Consider the following 23,174-nt stretch of genomic DNA (forward strand, 5'->3'; position numbering starts at 1 on the left):
TACACCTTGCTAGAAGTGCTTGGAGAGGGGATGAGTTGAATTTTACGAATTTTTGGTTAGAGGCATGTAGCATTTGGAATAAAACCATGTCCTGCCCCAAATATCTGATGTGCCCTTTTCCCTAGGCTGAAAATCTTTTCGGAAGAAAGCGTACCTCTCTTTGGGCCTCCTCTTCCATCCCCACCAGTGTTTACGGACCACCAAGAATTCAGGGACTTCTTGCTGGTGAAATGTAAGCTGGATACGCCATGTTCAGATCAAAGAGGTCCTTGTATTAAGGCATTTAGACTGCCATCCTGGACACATTTAGGAACATAGGAAGCTGCCTTACACCACATCAGACCACATCTATCTCAGTAGTGCCTACTCTGACTTGCAGTGGCTCCCTGCAGTTTCGGGCAGGGAATCTTTCCCAGCTCTCCCTGGAGATTCCAGGGATTGAACCTGGTACCCTTTGCACTGCACTGCACTGCTGAGCTGCAGCCCTTCCCACGTAGAATCATAGAATTGTAGAGTTGGAAGGACCCCGCAGGTCATCTAGTCCAACCCCCGGCAGTGCAGGAATCCCAAAGCTCAGTTCCCTATCCAGTTTGAAAGGACTCTGCTTAGCTTTGCAAATGCGCTAGAATAAACCCCCTTTGACACAGTGGAGCATAATTATCAGGGCCAAACTGAATATGACTTTTCATAAGAACAATTTTTTAAAAAACAATAATCTTTAATACAGTGGATGCTTGCGTTGTGAACGTGATCCGTGCTGGATGCACGTTCGCAACCTCCAGCGTTTGCAACCCACATCTGCACATGCGCTGGTTGCGATTTGGCACTTCTGCGCACCCGCAAAGCGCAATTTAGCACTTCTGTGCATGCGCGACCACCAAAACCCGGAAGTAACCCGTTCTGGTACTTCTGGGTTTCGGCGGTCCGCAACCCAAAAAAATGCAACCTGAAGCGGCTGTAACCCAAGGTAAGACTGTAGTTACAAAATGCCCAAAATGTTCTAAGTGCCCAGCCTCTGTGTCATAGTACATAACATGGTCTGCATGGTATGTGACATGTCTTCTTTCTGTTTCCGTTGCCTTACAGTAATCAATGGGGAGAAAGCCACCTTGGAAACTCCGACATTTGCTCAGAAGCGGCAGCGTACTTTGGACATGCTGATCCGCTCTTTATACCAGGACCTCATGCCTGACATGCACAAGGTAAGCTCCGCCTCTTCTGTGAAACCTCAAAAAAAGATTCTTGTGAAAGATGGTGGGGTCTGATCCAATGCTTCTTATGCCTGGGATGTATGCGGTGCCAGCTCCCTCTCTCCCTATGTTTTCAAGAGCACATGTCCATCATGATTTCTTTATTTTGGTCATTCTGGCATACGACAAAACTTTGGGAGCCAGCATTTAAAATTCAAGGTTGAAATTCATAACTTGCATAGGAATTTCACTTGAGGTTTTTTGTCTGTGGAGTGCATAAGAAGAGCCTGTTCTGATACTGGACGACGGGACCAGGGCTGTCTTTAGCAGATGTGGGTGCAAATATCCGCCCAGCACCCCCAAATTACCATGGATAGTGTTGGGGTGGCTGTAGCCGTGCACTGCCAGCCATGGGGGGGGTGCAACTCTCCCCATGCCACTGCGGGAGAGCAATCCCCGCAGAGGCTTGGGAGTGACGTGGGAGGACATGTCAGGAGTTCAGCCTACACTCGTGTAGGACCCTGGCAGAGACACATGTCTGACTGGCATGTTCTCTCCCTCCTGGAGTTTGCACAGTTGCTGCCGTCTGTTACGCAACTGCGCAAACTCTGCAGATCCCTAAGTGTGCCGGTGTCTGTTGGCATTGGTCGCTGTGATGTTTGGGCTGAAGAAAGCTTATGAAGCTCCCGAACGATCGACCAGGAGGGAGGGAACACGCCAGTTGGGCATGTGTCTCTGCCAGAGTCCTACTCAAGTGTAGGCTGAACTCCTGACAGGAGAGTGCAGCTTCCCTTCCAAGCCTCCTCAGGAGGAGAGCGATCCCCGCAGAGGCTTGGGAGGGAAGCTGTGTGCCTGCCAGCCTTATGGTTGTCGGGGTGCAGCTGGCGGGCGTGCAGGGAAAGGGGTGGCCACCGGCAAAGCTGCACAGCTCCCACACTTGCTGGGGCGCCCCTGAGAGGCCGGTGCCCTGGTGCGACGCACCACTAAGCCCTATGGAAAAGACTGCTCTGGAAGGGACATAAGAAGCTGCCTTAAAATGAGTCAGACCCATTGGTCTATCTGGCTCAGTATTGTCAACACTGATTGGCAGCAGCTCTCCAGAGTTTTAGGCCTACTAGGAGATGGCAGGGAAGGGCTGTAGCTAGCAGTGGAGCTTATTGTCTGCATGAAGAAGGTCCTGGGTTCAGTCCCCAATATCTTGCCTTAAAAGGATCACGTAGCAAGTAATAGGAAAGACTCTATGCCAGAAACCCTGGAAAGCAGCTGCCAGTCAGAGCAAGTGGATAGACAAAAATATATAACATCTCCTGGTGTTCTTAATGTTCAGAAAACTCATGTGGTACCGTCTTCCTTGGAACACACTGTCGTAAGACAGTATAGGCTTCCTCAGACTGTACGGCTTTGGAGCACTGGTGAGAGATTCATGTCTGAACACCTCCCTATGTCAAGAAAGCCCTTCCAAATGGAAAACTATCGTGTTGCACAGAATTAAATTAAAAAACGCCGCCAGGATGACAGACAATTCAGTAAAACTCTGTTGTTGTCGTTTTGCTTTCGTTTAGAACATGCTGAACAGGAGATCCTTCAGTGATGTCTTACCTGAGTCCCCAAAATCAGCTCGGAAGAAAGAGGAGGCCCGACAAGCTGAATTTGTCCGTCTTGGCCAGGTGTGCTTACTGAGTATTTGGGATTTGTGTTTCACTGTGGCCACTTGAGGTCTTTGATCAGCTAAAGAGGCTGGGCAGTGCAATATGCACCAGTGAACTGCCTCTGACTCTCACACATCCAGGCTGTGAACACAACACACACTGCTTCACAGAGTTACAGTTACCAACACCCTTAGCGAACTACAATTCCCAGGATTCTTTGGGGGGGAGAGAAATGTGCTTCAAATGTATGGTGTGTGGACACAGCCTCCCTACCTTTCTCTCTTTCTGTTCATTTCTTTCTCATAGGATGTGTATAGAATTTATTTTGTATTTTTTTTAAAAAAGATTTTTTATTAAAAGATTTTCAAATATACATTTCCACATTAAAATCTTTCATTATACCAATACAATCAGTGACTTTCCTCCTTCACCTTCCAAGACTCCTTTAATTTAGCCACAACTCCTGCATATTCTTGTGTATCCATTTAGTTCAATTTCTCCCCCTTTTTATATCCCTTTTAGATATGTTATACTCAGTCCATTTTGGGGCTATCAAGATCCACGCTGCTGTTGTCGCATACATAAATAGATTTTTCTGACACCTGGGTACCTCCGTCTAAACCATTCCTAACAGGAATGCCTCTGGGTTTTGGGTGAATGTTATTTTAAAATAGAATTTATTTTGGCAGCACCTAAGTATAATAAACCAGGAGTGGTTTTTCAGCCTGAGCGCCACATTCCCTTCTGAACAACCTTCCAAGTACCACATGACAGTGGTGGGCGGAGCCAGAGGCTAAAATGGGTGGAATAACCACTGTAACCTTTACCTTTGCACAGTTCTATAGCTTCTCCACACACCCTGTTGCATCTTCCATCCTGACAAGTAAGAGACATACTTATCGGAATTCAGTGACACTTTATAACCAGGGGAAAGCATGCTAGGCATGAAGGAAGGCCGATGAAGTATGTAGCCTGGGGAGAGTTACAAGGGGGAGATAGAGAAGCCCAGAGGGCCACATTTAGCTCCTGGACCTGAGGTTCTCCTGTAGTAAATAAGCAAATAACAACTTTCAAAAGCACCCCACAGCCCTGAATAAGTTGCCAACTCTCAGTAAGCTGTAGGAAACAGAATTGGACCCTTGTCAGGATTATTCTTCAGGGTGATTGAGAGCTTTTGTTGATCATACTCAAAGAAGAGACATTGAAATCAACATACTTGATGCCATTAATTTAACGGGATATCCCTTGAAAGACCCCAGTCCAGAGCAGTTTGTAAATATAGGCGTGCCCTGCAGGGGGGAGATTCCCCCTCTAAAAACTGATGCCACAGCAAAAGCTGCTTTTGAAATGTGTTGTTTCTTTGTGTGTTTACAAGACACTTTACAAAATAAATTCTCTAGACACTGTACAAATAAAAGGGGATAGAACAGAACAATAAAACTGCTACAATGAAAAGACAATAAGCTCTGGGGGCAGGTACAAAACCAGAACAGTAAAATACCATGTGCAGCACAGAACTTAAACAGCCATTAGATACAGAGAAAGAAAAGAAAAAAGCCAGCCAGCTATGTCACCAGATCTTAAATGGCCTGGGAGAGCAGCAAATGATAACATGAGACTTCTGGAGATGAGAGGAGTTTACACTAAATTGGAGACATTGAAAGGGGATTAGACCCGATTCATGGAAGGCAAGGCTACGAATGGCTGCTATCCTTGATGGCTATGTTCTGCCTCCACAGTTGCTCTGCAGTTGCACATCAGAGCTCCTTTGCAAAGGCATCTGGTTGGGCAGTGTGAGGACAGGATGCTAGTGTAGTGGGCCACTGGCCTAATCCAGCAGGCTCTTCTTATGTTCATAATAATCAAAACTGGCTTTAGGTTTGAGGGGGTCTTTGGCAAAGTTCACATTAGTGCCCCTCATCCCCAGGTTGGAGGTTTTCCTGACAGAGCATCACTCCAGAACACCGGGGGGGGGGCTTTATGCGGTGGTTTTCAACTGCCTGGCATGGTGGGCCCAAGGCAGGTGTTGAGTACCTTTGGGTCCTGTCAGGGTACTGGGTGCTGGGTGCTGTTCTCCATCAACAGAGGTGGTGATGCTTCTGAACATCTGTTGCAGGAAACAGCGGGAGGGTTGTGTTCTTGCACTCAGGTTGTGCTTGTGGGCTTCCTGGGGGGTGGATCTCATTGCCCAGTATGAGAACAGGATACTGGACTAGAGGGTTGGGCCATTGGCCTAATCCAGCAGGTCTCTTGTGTTAATATGACACCAGACCTGCTCCCAGGCTCTTGACTGCAATTATATTTGCATCAGCCCTCTGTGGTGCTATGCATCTTTATTTTCACAGCTTTGAAGAAAACCCTGAAAAACGTGCAACACATTCTATCAACGCCAAATTGATTTCTTCTCACCCTTGGAAAAAAAGCACACCAACAAATTAGCACACCAAATGTTTGAGAGAGGGAGAATATTACGTCAGGCGTACCAATAGAAATGAGAGCAAAATCCTGTTCAACAAAGGCAGCAGCATCAAGTCCAAATTGCAAGCAAGGGCAATTAACAGGGGATCAGTTATAAAGAAAACCAGGTTGAAACAAGAAGGAATTAGCAGGCTCTGAGAGCTCACTGGCTTCTCCTTTGCAGAGGGAAGGAGAAAACACAGTGTCTGGGGATCAAATAGAAAGTGGGTCAAAAAAAGATCTGGATTTGGGTAGCCCTTTGTGGCCGCAGTTTGGTAGCCCTCTTTACAGCATGAAAGGAAGCAGCTTGCAAGTTCACAGTATCAGGAGAGGCTCTTCAACAGATAATGAGGCCCTGACTTTGATAAGCAAGATTATAGTGTTTCTTGTGGAGCAGTCAAGTACCCTCTTAGCAGATTTGCCAAATATGTCATTTTGTGAAGTGTATCATTGTGTTCTTCCCAGAACCGCTGTACCTTTTACATGCTGAGATGGTTGCCATGGTGGTCTGGTGGGACTTTGTGCCCAGGACAGCATGAGATGTATTTGTCACAATAAGTATAATTAATTCATGGGATTTGCCTCCACGAGGTGTGCTGGTGGCCACTGGCTTTGATAGCTTTAAGCAAATTGTGGATGATTTTGATGATGGCTGTTAGCCGTGATGGCAAGATTGAGCATCTGTGGTCAGAGGCAGGCTGTCTTTGAATACCAGAAACTAGGGATATGCAGAAAGGGAGAGTTGTTGCCTTCATACTTGTAGAGGGCATCAAAACAAAACATCCAAAAATGGAGATGTCCCCAACACACCATGGAAACAGGTAAATTGTCAGGCCCAGTCTGCTTTGATCAAAGACTCTGATCAATATCAGAGTATTGATTGGGAAGGGGGGACATGCTGCTTTGTTTTCAGTCAGTGCATGTCCTATAACTTTCTGCTGAAATCATACAACTTTTAATACCACAAATATTTTGGTTTATTTTTTGCCCTCCTTTCATTGTGCCATAGGGCAGGAGAGCCCCTCTAGATAGCAATAATGTGGTAACTTTGGGGAAGCATTGCGCTACAGCCAATAAAGCAGAATGCCGTGTGGATGGTCCAGTATAAACCCATGGTTAATGTGTTATCATTACGTAATTGACATGTTGTTGAATACACCTGTGGGGGCGGGGAACCAGCCTAGATGTTCCTTATGGCCATCCTTGTGCAGTGGAAGAGGTTTTCTTCACTGTACCATGCAGATAACACATGTGAAACAGGCACTCCATATGGAGGCCGGCATGTAAGTAAATCAGTCTTTACAGTCTCACGCCCTCTCACCACCACAAACTTTATAAAGGAAGGGGTCATAGCTCACTTGGTGAAGGCAAAATAAGTCTCTGGCCTAGTTAATGGGATCTGCAGTAGAATGGCAGTAAAGACAGGGAATCACCTGAGACCCATGAGAGCTGCTGCTGCCAGTCAAGACCGACTCCATATAAGGCAGATTTATATGTTCATTTTCTCTCTCTCTCTCTCTCTCTCTCTCTCTCTCTCTCTCTCTCTCGTGTGTCTTTTTTTTTAAGGCACTCAAACTCAAAACCATTGTGAGAGGGGATGCCCCAGCTATTCTGGCTTCCACAAGCCTCTGTAAAAAGGAGGTGAGTGAATGGTTAACAGGTAAATCTTCGGGGGAGGATAGGAGGTGAGTTGGCTTAAGAGCCTGGTATGGTTTCTGATTGCTGTGGATAATAGGTTTAGAAGCAAACCACAGTGTAAAATAGAGGTTTTTAAAATATATAAATATGCATGATTTAGACAGGTCACATAAGTTACATTTTATTTTCACTTTTATTATTCTTAGCATGGGGTACACCCAGCCTTGGCGTTTTTTTATCCTCAGCTAACTGAGGGATTTCTGCTTCCCCAAGGGATGCAAAGCAACCTCTCGAACTCACCTCTGTAGATCACTATGTTTTGACTCTAGTGCTTAGCACCTTTCCCTGTTATGCTCACCAGTTCACGGTTCTCTTGTTCCACAGCCCTGGGAGTCCCAGTGCTTCTGCAGCAATTTCCCTCATGATGTTTTCTGCGCCGATTCCTGGGGCCAGTCACTGCTCGTCTCTACAGATGTTGGTGTCCTCCTCTTAGATGGTTGGTGGATGACCCTGTGATTGTTAGCGTGTGCTGACCTGGTTGCCTTACATTCCCCTACCCCCAATTGATTTCTGTAATGTAGCTTATGTGGGGCCTGAAAGCTGCTAGTGAGGCCAGACTCCTCACGGGAGCAGGCTGCTGGTTATATGTAACCACTCTGCTGAGAGGGTTGCAATGGTTGTCAATTTGCCACCAAGCCAGGTTCTAGGTACTTGGGTTAATTCACAGATCCCTAAATCACTTTGGCCCAAAGTATTAATGACTGTCTGATCCCTCATGCTCCACCTCCATCACTAAGATCTTGTGAGGAGGCACTTCTGGTGGTTCTCCACGTCCCTGACACTCAGTTTGCCCTTGCTGAGCATTGAGCCTTTAGGTTTGGCAGACCCTGCCCTCTGGAGCAGCCTGCCAGTAGAAGTTTAGCAGGAATAATCTCTGCCTCCTTTTAGATGGCACGTACAATGGTGCTATTTAGAAAGGCCTTTGAAATCTGAATATTATTGTAACCAGCCAATATATATGGATTTCCCCTTGATGTTTTGATTTGAGCCTTGACACAGAGTCTCTTGAATTTTTCCTTCCAGATGGGCAGCCTCCCATCCCAGTGTTTGATAAAACTTTACAGATCAAACAGATGCATGTATTGGAAACTCTGGACCTTCTCATCACTAGAGCGGACAAAGGTAAGGCACGTAAGCCTGTCTGTGAGGAAATGTCATTTCCCTGGGCAAGCTTGTGGTAGAAGCATAACTGCTTTGCTGGAGGTATTTTAGCTTAGGCTGGATCTTCCAGGGTCCTGCATTTATTTTGTATGATATTGTATCTACTGTTTTAACCTTCTGTAAGCACTTTGAATGCAAAACTACATCTCGTGTCCAATCTCTGGATGCTGGGATTTGTGGAAGAAAGAATGTCCTGGATTGCCTGGGACTGTGGCCTGCAGTAGACAACAAAACAAACCATGACTGTGCATAGTTTGGTGCATGACACTTCAGAAACAACCCACAGCCTCCCTCCTTTTAGCTGTCTCCTACCTTTCATTACCTGTCATTACCTCCTACCTTTCATTACCTTTCATGTGGGTTAAACCACAGAGCCTAGGACTTGCCAATCAGAAGGTCGGCGGTTTGAATCCCCGCGACGGGGTGAGCTCCCGTTGCTAAGTCCCTGTTCCTGCCAACCTAGCAGTTCGAAAGCATGTCAAAGTGCAATTAGATAAATAGGTCCCGCTCCAGCAGGAAAGTAAACGGCGTTTCCGTGCGCTGCTCTGGTTCACCAGAAGCGGCTTAGTCCTGCTGGCCACATGACCCGGAAGCTGTGTGCCAGCTCCCTCAGCCAATAAAACGAGATGAGCGCCGCAACCCCAGAGTCGGCCACAACTGGACCTAATGGTCAGGGGTCCCTTTACCTTTACCTTTTATTACTCAAGAGGGCTGGCTCTTCCATCTTCACCCTGTGGGTGCATTCTGTATACCAGCCTTCAGTTAGTGTGTGTATGTGTGTGTGTATTCCTCCCAAAAAATTAAGCTAAAAAAAAAATGTTAAAAACAAGGATAAAAGGTAAAGGTAAAAGTACCCCTGCCCGTACGGGCCAGTCTTGACAGACTCTGGGGTTGTGCGCCCATCTCACTTAAGAGGCCAGGGGCCAGCGCTGTCCGGAGACACTTCCGGGTCACGTGGCCAGCGTGACATCGCTGCTCTGGCGAGCCAGAGCCGCACACGGAAACGCCGTTTACCTTCCCGCTGGTAATCGGTCCCTATTTATCTACTTGCACCCGGAGGTGCTTTCGAACTGCTAGGTTGGCAGGCGCTGGGACCGAGCAGCGGGAGCGCACCCCGCCGCAGGGATTCGAACCGCCGACCTTTCGATCGGCAAGCCCTAGGCGCTGAGGCTTTTACCCACAGCGCCACCCACGTCCCATAAAAAAACAAGGATAGAACAACCTAAAATATACAAGTGTTTTGTCTAATTTATTTTTATCCCCTAGCATCAGATGTTCAGCATTAGACTGCTTCTGAAATTGGAAGTTCCATATATCCAGTGTGGCCAGTCATTGCGGGTAGATCTCTCTTGCAGGATCTGCCCCAGCTATCTTGATGTTGACTGGCAGGGGATATTCCCTACAAAACATACCAGATTACTATGTGTGTGTGTGTTTTAAAGAAACATTTGTGCCTGTAACATGTCTATTTGTGTGTCTCCCACCTGACAGGGAAGGACGCTCGCCTCCTGGTCTTCCGGCTGAGTGCCGTACGGAAAGGCATGGAATCCAAGCAAGCCAGAAGCAAGTGTGACTGCCGAGAGAACAAACTGGAGAAAACAAAAGGTGCTTATGGCAGGGGTGGGGGAGCTTTTTCACCCTAGGGGCTGCCTTCCCTTCAGGTAACCTCCTGGGCAAAAGGAGGTGGGGCAACAAATATGCACTTTGCCTTTGCACAGTAGGCAAGTTTCTTCATGCACGCACATGAAGTATTCTCCACGCAGCCGAGGAGTTCGAGTTCAGGGACACATTCCGACCTGATAAAAACATTCATTGAGGGTATGAAGCAGCGCTGGAGAGGGGTGTGGCCTGGGGAGAGTATGACGGTAGTGCTGAGATCAGGCAGTGGGTCCCAGCCATCCATCCATCCATCCAACCAACCAACCAACCAGCTGAACGATGCTTTAAGGTTGTGAGCATGTGAAACTGCCTTATCTTGGAGTCATCTGGCCTACTATTGTTGGGAGCTTTCTAGTGTTGGTGGCTTCCCCATCCTTGACATCCTCTTTATATGGGGAATCTGGGGGTTTGAACCTGGGAATGTGTTGTCTGTAGGCGGAGTATGTGCTCTTATCATTGACCTAGGTGCCTGTCCTTGCGTTACAGAGTTTTCCTGTAAGAACACCCCTGCATTAAAGCAGGCTGATTTCAGGTGTCAGGGGACAGCAGCACAGTTTAAGCCAATAGTTTTGGGTACGTGAATGAGTGGAAACTACAAACTGAATTTCTTCTCCCTCCTCAGTCTCTAGTCAAGCTCAAGTCCCACACAGACCACAGCATAGCACTGAGTCTCTGGGGAAGGGTCATAGGTCAGTGGTGCAGAGTTTGTTCTGGGAGAAGCCCTTTTCTGAAATCCTGGACCACGGCTGCCAGTCAGCAAAGACAGTGCTTGTCTAAATTGTCCAATAGTCTGACTCAGTATAAGGCAGGTTCCTACGTCAATGCAGCTGGGCAGTGATGCCTTCTGTCCCTCTGCAAGAAACAGCTAGATGTGGTGGTGCTAAAACATTTCTCCTGTGACCCAAAGCATGATCCGCTGTGGTCAGTTTCCAGCTCTCCTCTCCCATCCCTCTGAGCCAGGCTTTCCTTTGGGACATTTCTCAGAGCTGTTCTTGACACACACACACTCAACTGAACCTTTGTTTCCCAGGCTGCCATCTGTATGCCATCAACACCCACCACAGCAACGAGCTGCGGATCGTCGCATCCATCCGGAACAAGCTGCTTCTTATCACCAGGAAGTTCAAGCAGTGGGAGGGTCTGAACAGTGGTCTCTCGTTGTCGCCTCAGTCAGAGTCCCCAGTTGAAGAATTCCAGTACATCCGGGTAGGTTTGAGGTAAAGCACCAGCAAACTACCACCGTCCACACATGCCTCCTCCTCCTTGGGTGCCTGGCAGAAAACTGTAAGCTGCCCCTTTAAGCCTAGGAGCTGATCCAGTCTTCCTGATCTTTAAAAATCCTTCAGAGAAGCCATGGGGCCCACAATCAAGAGGGGAAACTTTGGCCTTCCCAGTGTTATTGGGACTACCAACTCCCTGAGCACACTGGCCAGCCCATCAGCACCTGGAGGGCCACAGATTTCTCCACCCTTGCCATAAAAGCAGCGACAGTTTAATATTATAGGCCAGTGGGAGGAAGATGTCACCAAGCCTTTTGAGCCAATGGATGCATTTGGAATGCTGAGAAAGTTCTTTGGGCGCCAGTCACTAAACGGGTTGCATAAGGGCTTCCATATCTTTACAAAAAATGCAGAAAAGGAGGACCATAAAATGGTGCAGGCACAAACACACACTATTCAGCCATCCCATCAATGGGAAAAGGCACCTACATCAGCCACCACCATGCTCACTCACAGAGAGAGAAGTTTTTTACACCTCAGCTCAGGTTTTGGGGGGTGTTCAGTGTAGGAGAGGCCAAGCCAATGCAAACAGGAACTGAGTAGGGAGAGCAAGCAGCCCTTCATCTATTGCAGATTTTTTAGGGAATATTTACCAAGACCTCTCACAGACACCAGAGAGGGTCCTGATGGGATGCGCAAACTGGCCTCCATTGGTCCTGCATTGGCAACCTGTGTTCTAGACCAACAAACCTCCTTCAGTTCAGAGCAGCTTGGAATAGCCAAGTCTTCATTTGACCCTAACCAGAGAGGGCACCAGACACACATCCAGCAAGAGGGAGTTCCACATGGACAGGGCACACTGATAGGGCACAGAGGCCTCATTTCCAGTGCCTGCCAGCTTGATGGATCTTCATAGCAGGTCTGTGGGCAAAGCCTCCATGGCTGATCTGTGCATGCACATCAGCCTTTATCATGCTCTTCTAACTTTAGTTACCTTTTTATTACTAAAATGTTAAAAATGCAAATGACTTATTGTGGAAGGTTCTGTAATCTCTATTGTTGTATTGGTTACCCTTTTCTGTACCCGAGATCCTCAAGAAGTCTGAATTTTGTGTCCTGCATCTCTGTTCATGCACACACACAATACCTCTAATGCAGCATTTTTTGGGGATTGCAGGAGATCTGCTTGTCTGACCCCCCTGTTGTCATGACATTGGTGGATGGGCCCACAGGGGAAAATGACAACCTGATTTGTGTCGCCTACCGGCACCAGTTTGACTTGATCAATGAGAGCACGGGCGAATCCTACAGATTGCACCATGTCGACTCGAGCAGGGTAAGTTCATTGGGTGTCACAACAGTTTGCTGAAGCTGCTGTCGCCCGTTTCCTTCGAAAGGGTCTCAGCCTCCCCACCCCCAAGGCTGCCCAAGCAAAAATGCAGTTGATCTCAGGATCAGGGCCATCTCCTGCACTACACCTGATGTCTACTGTCAACCTGATTCAGTTGATTAAAAATGCAATCCTAGGTGATGAATCAGTCAAAATGAAATACTTTTGTCCTGTTACTTCCTGTGGTTTTTTTTACCGTCAAGATCACTGGGATTTCTAAATGTGCTTAATTTGTGCTGGGTCATGCCCCCTGTGCCAGAAAACCAAAATGTATAATAACAGAAGCAGCACTTCTGCAGTTGTTCACTTAGGCTTTGAATTAGAAGTGTATGTAAAACAATTAGATTAAATTACAGACTAGATGCAGGTGCCAGAATTTAGAAACGTTTGGTGGGAATGTGATGGGGGCGGGGGGGGGGACTTCTCCTTTTTCTCCTGATACAAAACCACTGAATTGTTCTCAAAGAGTTCGTAGGAAGCTCAGCCTCCAGCCTGCCCACTACCCTTGCCCGTTATCATTGCAGGTTAATTTTGTTGCAGCTATTGATGTGTATGAAGATGGAGAAGCTGGCCTGCTCTTGTGCTATAACTGTAAGTACTGCTCTCTCTGTCCAGGGAGACGGTCTGGGGTCTGTCTATGGTTCCGTCTTGCATCAGTGCAGAACGGACACTAAAAGTAAAAGACTTGCTTCACACTGGAGAGGCAGTAAGGTAGAATAGGGACTGCTAGAGCTGAAGAGAAACACCCTCTGCTGGCAGTCAGGAAAGCAAAGGTATTTCGGGTGTTTACGTGCATGTGCTTGTGTGTGCATTTGAAAGCAGGGAGGCCTACCTATGGAAATCGGAGGATGTTATTGAGATGATGTAACTTCAAGAATTTGCTTACTTTCCTCCCATTCCTTTTTTCCTTTTGCATAATGTATGTTGGATTATGAACCTGCAGGCAGGGATTCTCTCATCTTTGATGCAAAACATAAAACAGTTGGAAAACGTTCAGTGCGTTATAAATGATATTATCATATTTTATTTTTATAAGTGATATTATTGTTACTGTCATTTATAAAGTAGTAATAATAGTTCTACTAAGAGTACCTTGATTATGTTCTTGGATATAGCCCAATCATCATCCTCATCATATTTCATAGAATTACAGAATCATAAAGTTGAAAGGGATCCTGAGGGTCATCTAGTCCAATCCAATGCAATGCAGGAATCTCAACTAATGCATCCATGACAGGTGGCCATCTTGCCATAGGACTGCCCCCATAGGCATGAAAAGCGTTTCTTCTCTTGCACACATGCCCCACAATATATATCCACTGCACATCAATGATTGATATATAATTAATAGAATATAATAGAATATAATATAGGATAGGATAATAAAACAGTTAAACAATTTTAATATAATAAGGTTAACAGTAAACAGTGTGTTTGGAAAGGGGCAGAAGTAAGAGAAGAGATAGACAGACTTGCTTGCCTGCTGGTTGCACATGTTCTTTGCATAAGTAGCACATGGTGGTGGGTGGGCAGCTGACAGGTGCATCAAAACAGCTGCCAGAAGCCGAAGTGAGTCTGGATTGATGCACTGGGCAGCCGCTAAGCCTTCTCTTCTCCATTAGCCTTATCCAAAACAAGGAGGGGCTCAAGTGGGTGGATGGTAGAATTCAGTAGATGGCCAACCTCCAAGTCTTGCCCTCCCTTTTCCACTAGAATAGGCAAATGAGCCCACACATAGTGGTAGTGGTGAAAATAGTCTATGCAGCTTGACTTGAAGGCAGGAAGACGAGGAATCTGGAAAGGTTTCTGCCTTCTGGCCACTTTGGCCATCACCCCACTTGCCAGTCCTCTGATTCTGGGTGAAGCTGACGAGCAAAAATCTCAGTTTCTTGTCAGTATATCTTATTGGCAAAGCAAAGCTAGGAACCTGGATGAGCAAAAGCCCTCACACATGTGGACAAAGCAGAAGACCAAGGAGAAAGCAAGCGCCAAACTTCCATTTCATAGAACTGTAGAGTCGAAAGGGAGCCTCCTGGCTTTATACAGGCTGTGCAAGGCAGGGTGAAACAGCAGCATCTCTGACAGATGGACCATCCAGCCTCTGCTTAAAATACCACCTCCTGGGGCAGACTGTTCCACAGTGAAACAGCTGTTATCTTTAGGAAGATTCGCCTCACATTTAGCCAAAATCTGCTTTCCTGCCATTTCTCTCTTCTATGCAGTGCTTTTTTTTTTCTGGGAGTACACAGGGGTACGCTACCCCTAAGATTTGAGAATCTAAGTTCGGCCTCATTGAGGGGCAGTATTTCAATATGAGTAGGAAAATGAGAGCACCCCTAAACATTTTTTTAGGAAAAACAAGCACTGCTTCTATGTATTTGAAAACAGCTCTCCTCTCTCCCATGCTGAAGGTTGCCAACTCCACTGGTGACTACCTGTGGCTTTGGCATCGACCAGATGCTCGAGCATGGAGTAGCTGAAGCCTTTCCCAGTGAAATGGTGAGGCTGAAACAGGAGAAAGCTTCACTCCTTCTAATTTTTTTTTATAAGATATTTATTGAAATTTTCCAGAATAATACATTATAAAACAACAAAAAAGAAACAACAAAAATACAAAAAAAAGAAAAAATATAAAAACAACTAAAAAACACATAAAATTTCCCTTTACCTACAGTATTTTCTTTTAACTTATTTTCCGGACCTCCACATACCTCCCTTTCTTATATTCCAATTCAAATTATAAATTCAGCAAATCCTCACCATTAGTTTTTACTTAATTCAAAACCTTATTTTCCATATCTCTTAAAACATTACAGCTGGAAACCACTTAATTTCTGTCCAACATCATTCTAACATTCATTAATTTTACAATATTTCTGCAAATAGTCTAATTTCTAATTTCTGTGTTCCTGGCTGTTGTCGCAGGAGCAGGGCCAGTGACATTGCTTGGCTGCCTTGTTTTTCAGCATTTGGTGTCAAGGTCCATGTTTCTTTATTTGCTTGAAGTTAACAGGGGTCTCTTGTTACAGATGTCTGCTATTACCGCAAAGTGTGTCCCTTCAATGGGGGATCGCCTTTGGTCCAGCCATCAGCATCTGACTTCCACTTCAGCTGGAACCAGGTTCCTTATGCCATTGGTAAGAAGAACTAGTTGCCTCCCCCTTTCCAATAAGTCTCTGCTGCTGTGTGAAGCCATTGTAATGTGGAGGGACAGCCTCTATGGGCAGGCAGAGAGAGGGAGGAGGACAATGCGGTGGCAGGAAGAGAGAAAAGGGGGTGGTAGTCAGCAGGGAATGCGGCCCTCAACAGAAAAGATTTGCCCATCCTTAGCCTGCCTTAATTGTTTTGATCACATTATGCCCCTGTGTAACACAGAGACACCCATCTGTGTCCTGTCTTCTCCTGGATCCAGTGCACAAATGCCTCCTTCTGACTTCAGAGCCTGCCATTGCCCTGACCCATCTCTCCTCCCTTATATCCTTGCCCTTTGCTCCACCACCCTCAACTGTCCAAAGCTCTCCTGCTCCTAAAGACGACTCCACCTTTTCGTCTCTTTCTGCTACTTCTTCTGCCTGAAGCACCTGCACAACACAATCCTCTCTCCTGTCAAATCTCTCTGTCCTCAAAACTCTCATTTTCTGGGAAGCCTTTGGCACAACCCCATCAGCCTCACCCCCTCCTAAAAACAGAGCTTTAGTATGTGCAACTGAGGAGACCTGAAGAGTCTTCTTCCCCTCTCCATTGCCTCTGTCTCTCCCCCCCCCCTAAATTTTAGGGGCAGGAATCTGTTTTTGATGTTGTTGGACTTTGATGGTCCTATGTAAGTCAGTAATAACATGGTAAAGGCTTATTGTAGGTCAGGAAAACATCAGAGCTCCATGATGCTTAGGACTAACAACGTCTGCACAGAAGCCCATCATATACAGTGGTACCTTGGGTTACATACGCTTCAGGTTACATGCGCTTCAGGTTCTAGACCTGAAGATGTGTCTTGTCTATTTTATTAATTAATTCCCACAACATTTTAATACAGTGGTACCTCGGGCTACAGATGCTTCAGGTTACATACGCTTCAGGTTACAGACTCCGCTAACCCAGAAATAGTACCTCGGGTTAAGAACTTTGCTTCAGGGTGAGAACAGAAATCGTGCTCCGGCGGTGCGGCGGTAACAGGAGGCCCCATTAGCTAAAGTGGTGCTTCAGGTTAAGAACAGTTTCAGGTTAAGAACGGACCTCCGGAAAGAATTAAGTACTTAACCTGAGGTACCACTGTACCATGTTGCATTTATTTCTTCATTAAATGCTTTTGTCTCCTCCTGCAGTTTGCGCTTTCCCCTATATTTTGGCCTTCACCACCGATTCCATTGAGATCCGATTAGTGGTGAATGGGAACCTCGTCCACACGGCTGTGGTCCCTGCGCTTCAGCTGGTGGCATCAAGGGTAAGGCAGTGAGATAAGAAATCTGGTTTCCTGTGCAAAATTCCCCTTCTTCTAGACATGCCTCTTCCAGCACTACAAAGGCAGAATCATAGAATTGTAGAGTTGGAAGGGACCCTGTGTTTCATATTAAGACTGCATCATTTAACCCATAAGCCCACTAAACAAGCGGGACATGCAACAAAACTTTACTGTGTGATTTTCCTGTTCAGGCTGCCGGCCAGCTGGCCATGCTCTTTTCCATGATACATCATTCCATTCCATTCCCACTCCCACTCACTTTTCTGGGTTTTCTTCCTAACTGCCAGACAACATTCTGTGCTCACTGAGTGTCTTCTGTCCCCATAGACTATTTTGCCCTCATTGCTGCCCAAGGTATCCCTCCCCGGACAAACATTTTGGTACTTTTACAAACCTTGGGGTTTCCTTTTTGTGGGTGCCACTGGAGATGTTTGTGGTCACACAGGTGCCACCGTGACAACCCATAGCTTCAGATAAGTCCATTTTGCTAACACTGCCTCTTTCTCCTTCCAGTCAGATATCTACTTCAGAGCCGTAACGGCAGTGAGCGAGCCATCCAACGGCAGTTCCAAGGAGACTAATTCACCTACTACCCCTCAGACACCATCAGTCAATGAAATCCCTGTTTTCTCTCCTTCTGCAGCAGAAGGTAAGGAAGGGGCTGAGGCCAGCTGAGAATTTGTTGCTTCTGTAGTATGTTCAGCTAAAGCAGTGGTTCTCAACCTGTGGGTCCCCAGATGTTGTTGGACTACAACTCCCATCATCCCTGAGCTCTGGCCTTGCTGGCTAGGGGTGATGGGAGTTGTAGTTCAACAACATCTGAGGACCCACAGGTTGAGAAAGGCTGAGCTAAAGCATCAGCCTTCAAACTTTTTGGGCTCGAAACTGTCCTTTTATCCCAAATCTGCACAATGTCGGACTTAAGGAGATAGGAATACATATTTTTCCATTCCGTGTTCATTGCATGCAGTGCTGCTTCCATTCCACTGCAGTCATCTTCCACCTAAACTGGAGTTATTTGCCTTGCTATCATCTGTGGTGAAATTAACTGATTTGTGTGATTCACTAATTAAATGTGTAAAAAAAAAATATTTTTTAGCTAAGCCAATTCAGATGCATAGATGTTACATGTTTTATTTCTTTCGTTTTATTTCTTTTTAGCTACTGCTGTTTTTAACCATATTGTAAATACCTGTTTTTTAAACTAGTGGATAATCTTAATGTTTTATTTTAATTTTTTTGTAAACAGCTTAGAGGTTTTGCTTTGTTTTACATTCAAGTGGTATATAAATTTTGTTAAATAAATAAATCTGGCAGAAGAGTGCTAACTTCATATAAAATCGGTTGTCTTTTTAAGGGAGTATAGGATCAATTGAAGAAGGATTAGGTGAATTAAGAAAAATGAAATGTGGGTCTAATTAATGGAGTCATTTGTTTTACTTATAGGTTATAGAAAACAATGAACACTATAAAGGAAAAAATAGTGTTAGATATTATAGTAGAACAAATGTTACGTTGCATAGAAGATTCTTATTCCTTTTTGTAGAATAATTTAAGAAATGTAATTTGAAATACTGTTCAAGGGGGGAAGGGTTTATATTTATGCTTCAGTCAATATTACTTTTGTAATACTGTGTGGTATGGAAAAAAATAACAAATTAGAAAAATAATAAAAATAATAAATCAATAAGGCACACCTGGAGGATGTGGACTATTTAAACCCCTTCCAGTCGGGCTTTAGGCTCCACCATGCGACTGAAACTGCCTTGGACATGCTGGTTCATGATCTCTGGTGGGCTAGGGACAGAGATGAAAGCTGTTTCCTGGTTCTGCTGGATCTCTCAGCAGCTTTTGATATTGTCAGCCACAGGATCATCTAGGAGGGCTGGGGGCAGTGGTTTCGCTCCTTCCTCCTGGGTTTTGTCTAGAAAGTAGTGGTGGGGGATTAATGTTCAAACCCCATGGCGCTCACTTGTGGGGTGCCCCAGGACTCCAAACTCTCCCCCATTCTTTTTAACATCTATATGAAACCGCTGGGTTTGGGCTGGGTGTTCACCAGTAAGCGAATTATACCCAGCTCTACCTTTCGTTTAATTCAGAACCAGTGAAGGCGGTGAACATCCTGTGTGGGTGTCTGTAGGTGGTTGGGGGGAGGGGTGGTTGGGGGGAGGGGTAGATGGCAGTCAACAGATTGAGGTTGAATCCCGACAAAACAGAAGTACTGTTTCTGGGGGACAGGGGGCGGGCAGGTGTGGGGACTCCCTGGTCCTGAATGGAGTAACTGTGCCCCTAAAGGACTCACAGCTGTCCATAGAGCCACAAGCCAAGGGCACCAGTGTCCAGGGCAGCTGTCTACCAGCTCCATCTAGTACACCAGCTTGGACCCTACCTGCCCGCACACTGTCTTGCCAGATTGGTACATACTCTGGTTATCTCCCGCTTGGACTACTGCAATGTGCTGTATGTGGAGCTACCTTTGAAGGTGATTCAGAAACTACAATTAATCCAGAATGCGGCTGCCAGACTGGTTACTGGGAGCTGCCTCCGGGACCATATAACACTGGTCCTAAAAGATCTACATTGGCTCCCAGTACATTTCCTAGCACAAATCAAAGTTATGGTGCTGACCTTTAAATCCCTAAATAGCTTTGGTCCTGTATACTTGAAGGAGCGTCTCTGCCCCCATCGTTCTGCCTGGACACTGAGATCCTTCTCCGAGGGCCTTCTGGCGGTTCCCTCATTGTGAGAAGTGAGGTTACAGGGAACCAGGGCACACAGGTACGGCCTTCTCGGTAGTCGCACCCTCCCTTGGAACACCCTCCCACCAGATGGCAAGGAAACAAACAATTATCTGACTTTTGGAAGACATCTGAAGGCAGCCCAAATAGGGAAGTTTTTAAAGTGTAATGTTTTGCTGTGGTTTTATAATTTGCTGGAAGCCACCCAGAGTGGCTGGGGCTACCCAGTCAGATGGGCAGTATATAAATAATGAATGATTGTTATTATTATAAGGAGGGTAAAAGAGTTTTTTTGTGGACCGCCAACTCACCCGCAAGCCTGCTTATAGTCAACTCCTGCTCCACGACCCTCCTCCTCCTTGTCACTTCAGGTGAAGCTCTGTGCAAAAACATCTACAAGATCCCCCTGAGCAACCTGGTCGGCAGGAGCATCGAACGCCCACTCAAGTCCCCCCTGGTCCCCAAAGTCATCACCACCCCGACGTCGGCCAGCAGCACCTCCATCCCTGTCGCTCCTTCCCTCTCTTTGTCGCGCATAGAGATCAAAGAAATCGCAACCCGGACACGCAAAGAATTACTTGGTAAAGTAATAGGGCCATCCAGGGGCATAGGCAGCAAGGGATCCCGGCCGCAGCACAGCCAGGCACAGTGAGATATTTGGATGTAGCCATGATCTATGTTGGGTGAAAATGCAACACCCTGGTGCTGGAGTTCATTGTATTAGGAATATTGCTCGCCCCCTTTCCTCCTGCTTTCTAACTCTTTAAGCATAAAGTCAAGATGCTATTGACTGACACTGCAGGTATTGATCTCTCACTCAGGCTTGCTTGAATTTCTTGACTGTGGCATGGGCTAGTCTGCTTGTCTGTTCAGGGGCTTGCAGATTTCAGCAGAATATGGTAACCAAGCCCTCCCCAAATCCCGTGGTTGTCAGGAATCCGACCTCAAACTGTGTGCCCCTGCATTGTGAGATCAAGGACAATCTCCTCCTTTTTGGTGGGGATTGTTGCTCTGCCACCCTTCCAGCTCCAAATTTGGAGCTTGTGATTTGTAACTAAGTTGTCAAGGCACTTAAAGAGCCTTAGCCCCCTTGGCACCCCAAATGGTGAATCCCAGCCTCTCTCACCAGCTTGGATCTGGAGAGGAGGGCAGTGATCTCCCCTGTCATTGACCAGCAAAGCTCAGCACTATGGCAGTGGTCCAAGCTGGAGAGGAAAGCCAAGAGACTTCTCATCACCCTTTGCCAAAGGCAGCAAAAGGCTCACTACAGTGATGACAGGAAGACGATTTATAGATTCCCCCGTCTGTTGTTGTATTACACTTACCAGTGATCACCTCGGAGGCCCCTTTGGGGAACAGCCAGGTGGAATTAGTCATTGACAAATGAAACAATTCCATTGCCTTTACTCTGAGAATTCAGAAGCATTCCTTTCTTCTTCATCCAGGTCTCCTAGACGGCCAAGGTCCCAAGTCGGAGGGAGGACAGAAGCAGAAGAAAAACCCCCAGAAACAGTCAGACCCCAAGCCAGGAACAGTACGGTCAACAAGTAGTGACAGGTAACATATAGAAAGGTGCAATTCTTTGAGGGGCAGAAGCAGCACTCTGAACAAGAGTGCATATTCTCATTTGCAGCCCCTAAACTGCCTATTAGGTCAGAATCATGTTGCATACTCCCAATTGAATGCCTTCCTTTAATTCTTTGTAAAACCTGCCAGCAGCAAGGGGTGGGAGGCTTCTAACCACCCCCACCCCCATCCAAGGTCTTGATCCAAATCACACATAGCCAGAGCTGCATAAAGGAGAACTCTCCAGCTGCAGTATGCTTTCGGACATGAGTTGCTGGGAATTGTAATTAGTGGAGAGTGCTGTTCTGCTTCTGCTCCCACTTGCAGGCTTCTTATTAGGGCATCTGGTGGGCCATTGTGAGAACAGGATGCTAGACTAGGTGGTCCTTTGGCCTAATTCAGCAGAGCTCTTCTTACATGTGCTACAAAATGTAGTTAAGACCACCAAGTAAAGGTAAAGGGACCCCTGACCACTAGGTCATGTCGCGGATGACTCTGGGGTTGTGGCACTCATCTCACTTTATTGGCTGAGGGAGCCGGCGTACAGCTTCCGGGTCATGACTAAGCCGCTTCTGGCGAACCAGAGCAGCGCATGGAAACGCCGTTTACCTTCCCGCCGTAGCAGTACCTATTTATCTACTTGCACTTTGACGTGCTTTCGAACTGCTAGGTGGGCAGGAGCAGGGACCGAGCAACGGGAGCTCACCCCATTGTGGGGATTCGAACCGCTGACCTTCTGATCGGCAAGTCCTAGGCTCTGTGGTTTAACCCACAGCGCCACCCGCGTCCCACCCACCAAGAGGATTAGGCAAATTCATGGAGGATAAGCCTATCAATGCCTACTAGCTGCAATGGCTATGTTAGCCCTCCTCTGTCTGAAGCCATCACAAAGTGATGTTGGTATTCAGTGCCAGTAAGTGCTGTCATGCATACAAAGATCCCTGGATGAGTGTTTACTTATTTATTTAAAGCATTCTCCCCCAGTTCTTCAGAGATCAGCTTCCTCTTCCTTAGGCTTAAAATACATGACACCAAAGGGAAAATGGATGGGAAAGGAGGAGGGAGGGGAAAGCAATTCACCTCCCGTACTTAGCTGCAGCTTGGTTTGACCCTTTGTCAGACCTCCCAATTTTTTGAAAAAATCTCAAAACTTTGTTGTACTAATCTCACATGAAATCACTCCTCCAAGTTATTATATGTCTAATAATAATAATAAATAATTATAATAAATTTTATTTATACCCCGCCCTCCCCAGCCAGAGCTGGGCTCAGGGTGGCTAACACCAATAAAATCACAGTAAAAACACAATAGGGGAAAAAGAGGGGTGGGGAACCAATTTAAAATACAGGTCTAAATTTAAAGTAGCCCATAGATCAAGACCATTAGGGGAGGGACCAAGTCCAAACCAAAAGCCAGGCAGAACAGCTCTGTCTTGCAGGCACTGGGGAAAGATGTCAAGTCCCACAAGGCCCTAGTCGCTTGTGACAGAGTGTTGCACCACGTCGGGGCCAGTGCTGAAAAGGCCCTGGCCCTAGTTGAAACCAATCTAATCTCCTTGAGGCTCGGGACCTCCAAAGTGTTGTCATTTGTGGAACTTAAGGTCCTCTGCGGGGCATACCAGGAGAGGTGGTCCCATAGGTTAGTGGGTCCTAGGCCGCACAGGGTGGCCCAACTTTTCATAGCAAGTGGACCATGAGTACTTTAACATGGAACCCACAGGCCACACACTGACACACACCCAGCTGGGAAGGTGCTAATTAGGCTTTGGGAAGGAGGTGAGAGCCCTCATCCTTCCCTGGCTTTGGGAAGGCAACATAAGGGCTGTGAGAGGTGTCAAATGTTGAACTGCCCTGGTCTATCAAATGGGAGGAGCTGTACATGGTAAGAGAGAATAAACATTTGATCTGCTGTAATTGCAGGTTATGGATCTTTTTTTGTGGGGGTGGTTGAATTTTCCTTTCTTGATTTCTGCCTTCCTCTCCACAG

At 46.4% G+C, this 23,174-nt stretch overlaps 1 protein-coding gene across 5 annotated transcripts in view; it reads left to right on the forward strand.

Moving 5' to 3' along the window:
- GARNL3 (GTPase activating Rap/RanGAP domain like 3) overlaps positions 1-23,174 on the forward strand; it is a 119,002-nt gene that overhangs the window by 88,593 nt on the left and 7,235 nt on the right. For all 5 annotated transcript variants that reach the window (XM_079962018.1, XM_079962022.1, XM_079962019.1 and 2 more), the window contains 15 exons: positions 126-232; positions 1,087-1,202; positions 2,753-2,857; positions 6,863-6,937; positions 7,319-7,430; positions 8,018-8,116; positions 9,647-9,760; positions 10,845-11,020; positions 12,212-12,370; positions 12,949-13,015; positions 15,454-15,561; positions 16,747-16,865; positions 17,397-17,532; positions 19,993-20,202; positions 21,067-21,178. In XM_079962018.1, coding sequence (XP_079818144.1) covers positions 126-232; positions 1,087-1,202; positions 2,753-2,857; positions 6,863-6,937; positions 7,319-7,430; positions 8,018-8,116; positions 9,647-9,760; positions 10,845-11,020; positions 12,212-12,370; positions 12,949-13,015; positions 15,454-15,561; positions 16,747-16,865; positions 17,397-17,532; positions 19,993-20,202; positions 21,067-21,178 — 1,815 coding nt within the window. The remainder of the gene's footprint in view (positions 1-125; positions 233-1,086; positions 1,203-2,752; positions 2,858-6,862; positions 6,938-7,318; positions 7,431-8,017; positions 8,117-9,646; positions 9,761-10,844; positions 11,021-12,211; positions 12,371-12,948; positions 13,016-15,453; positions 15,562-16,746; positions 16,866-17,396; positions 17,533-19,992; positions 20,203-21,066; positions 21,179-23,174) is intronic.

The sequence above is a fragment of the Podarcis cretensis genome, assembly GCF_951804945.1.
Source record: "Podarcis cretensis genome assembly, chromosome: Z".
Classification (NCBI taxonomy): Eukaryota; Metazoa; Chordata; class Lepidosauria; order Squamata; family Lacertidae; genus Podarcis; species Podarcis cretensis.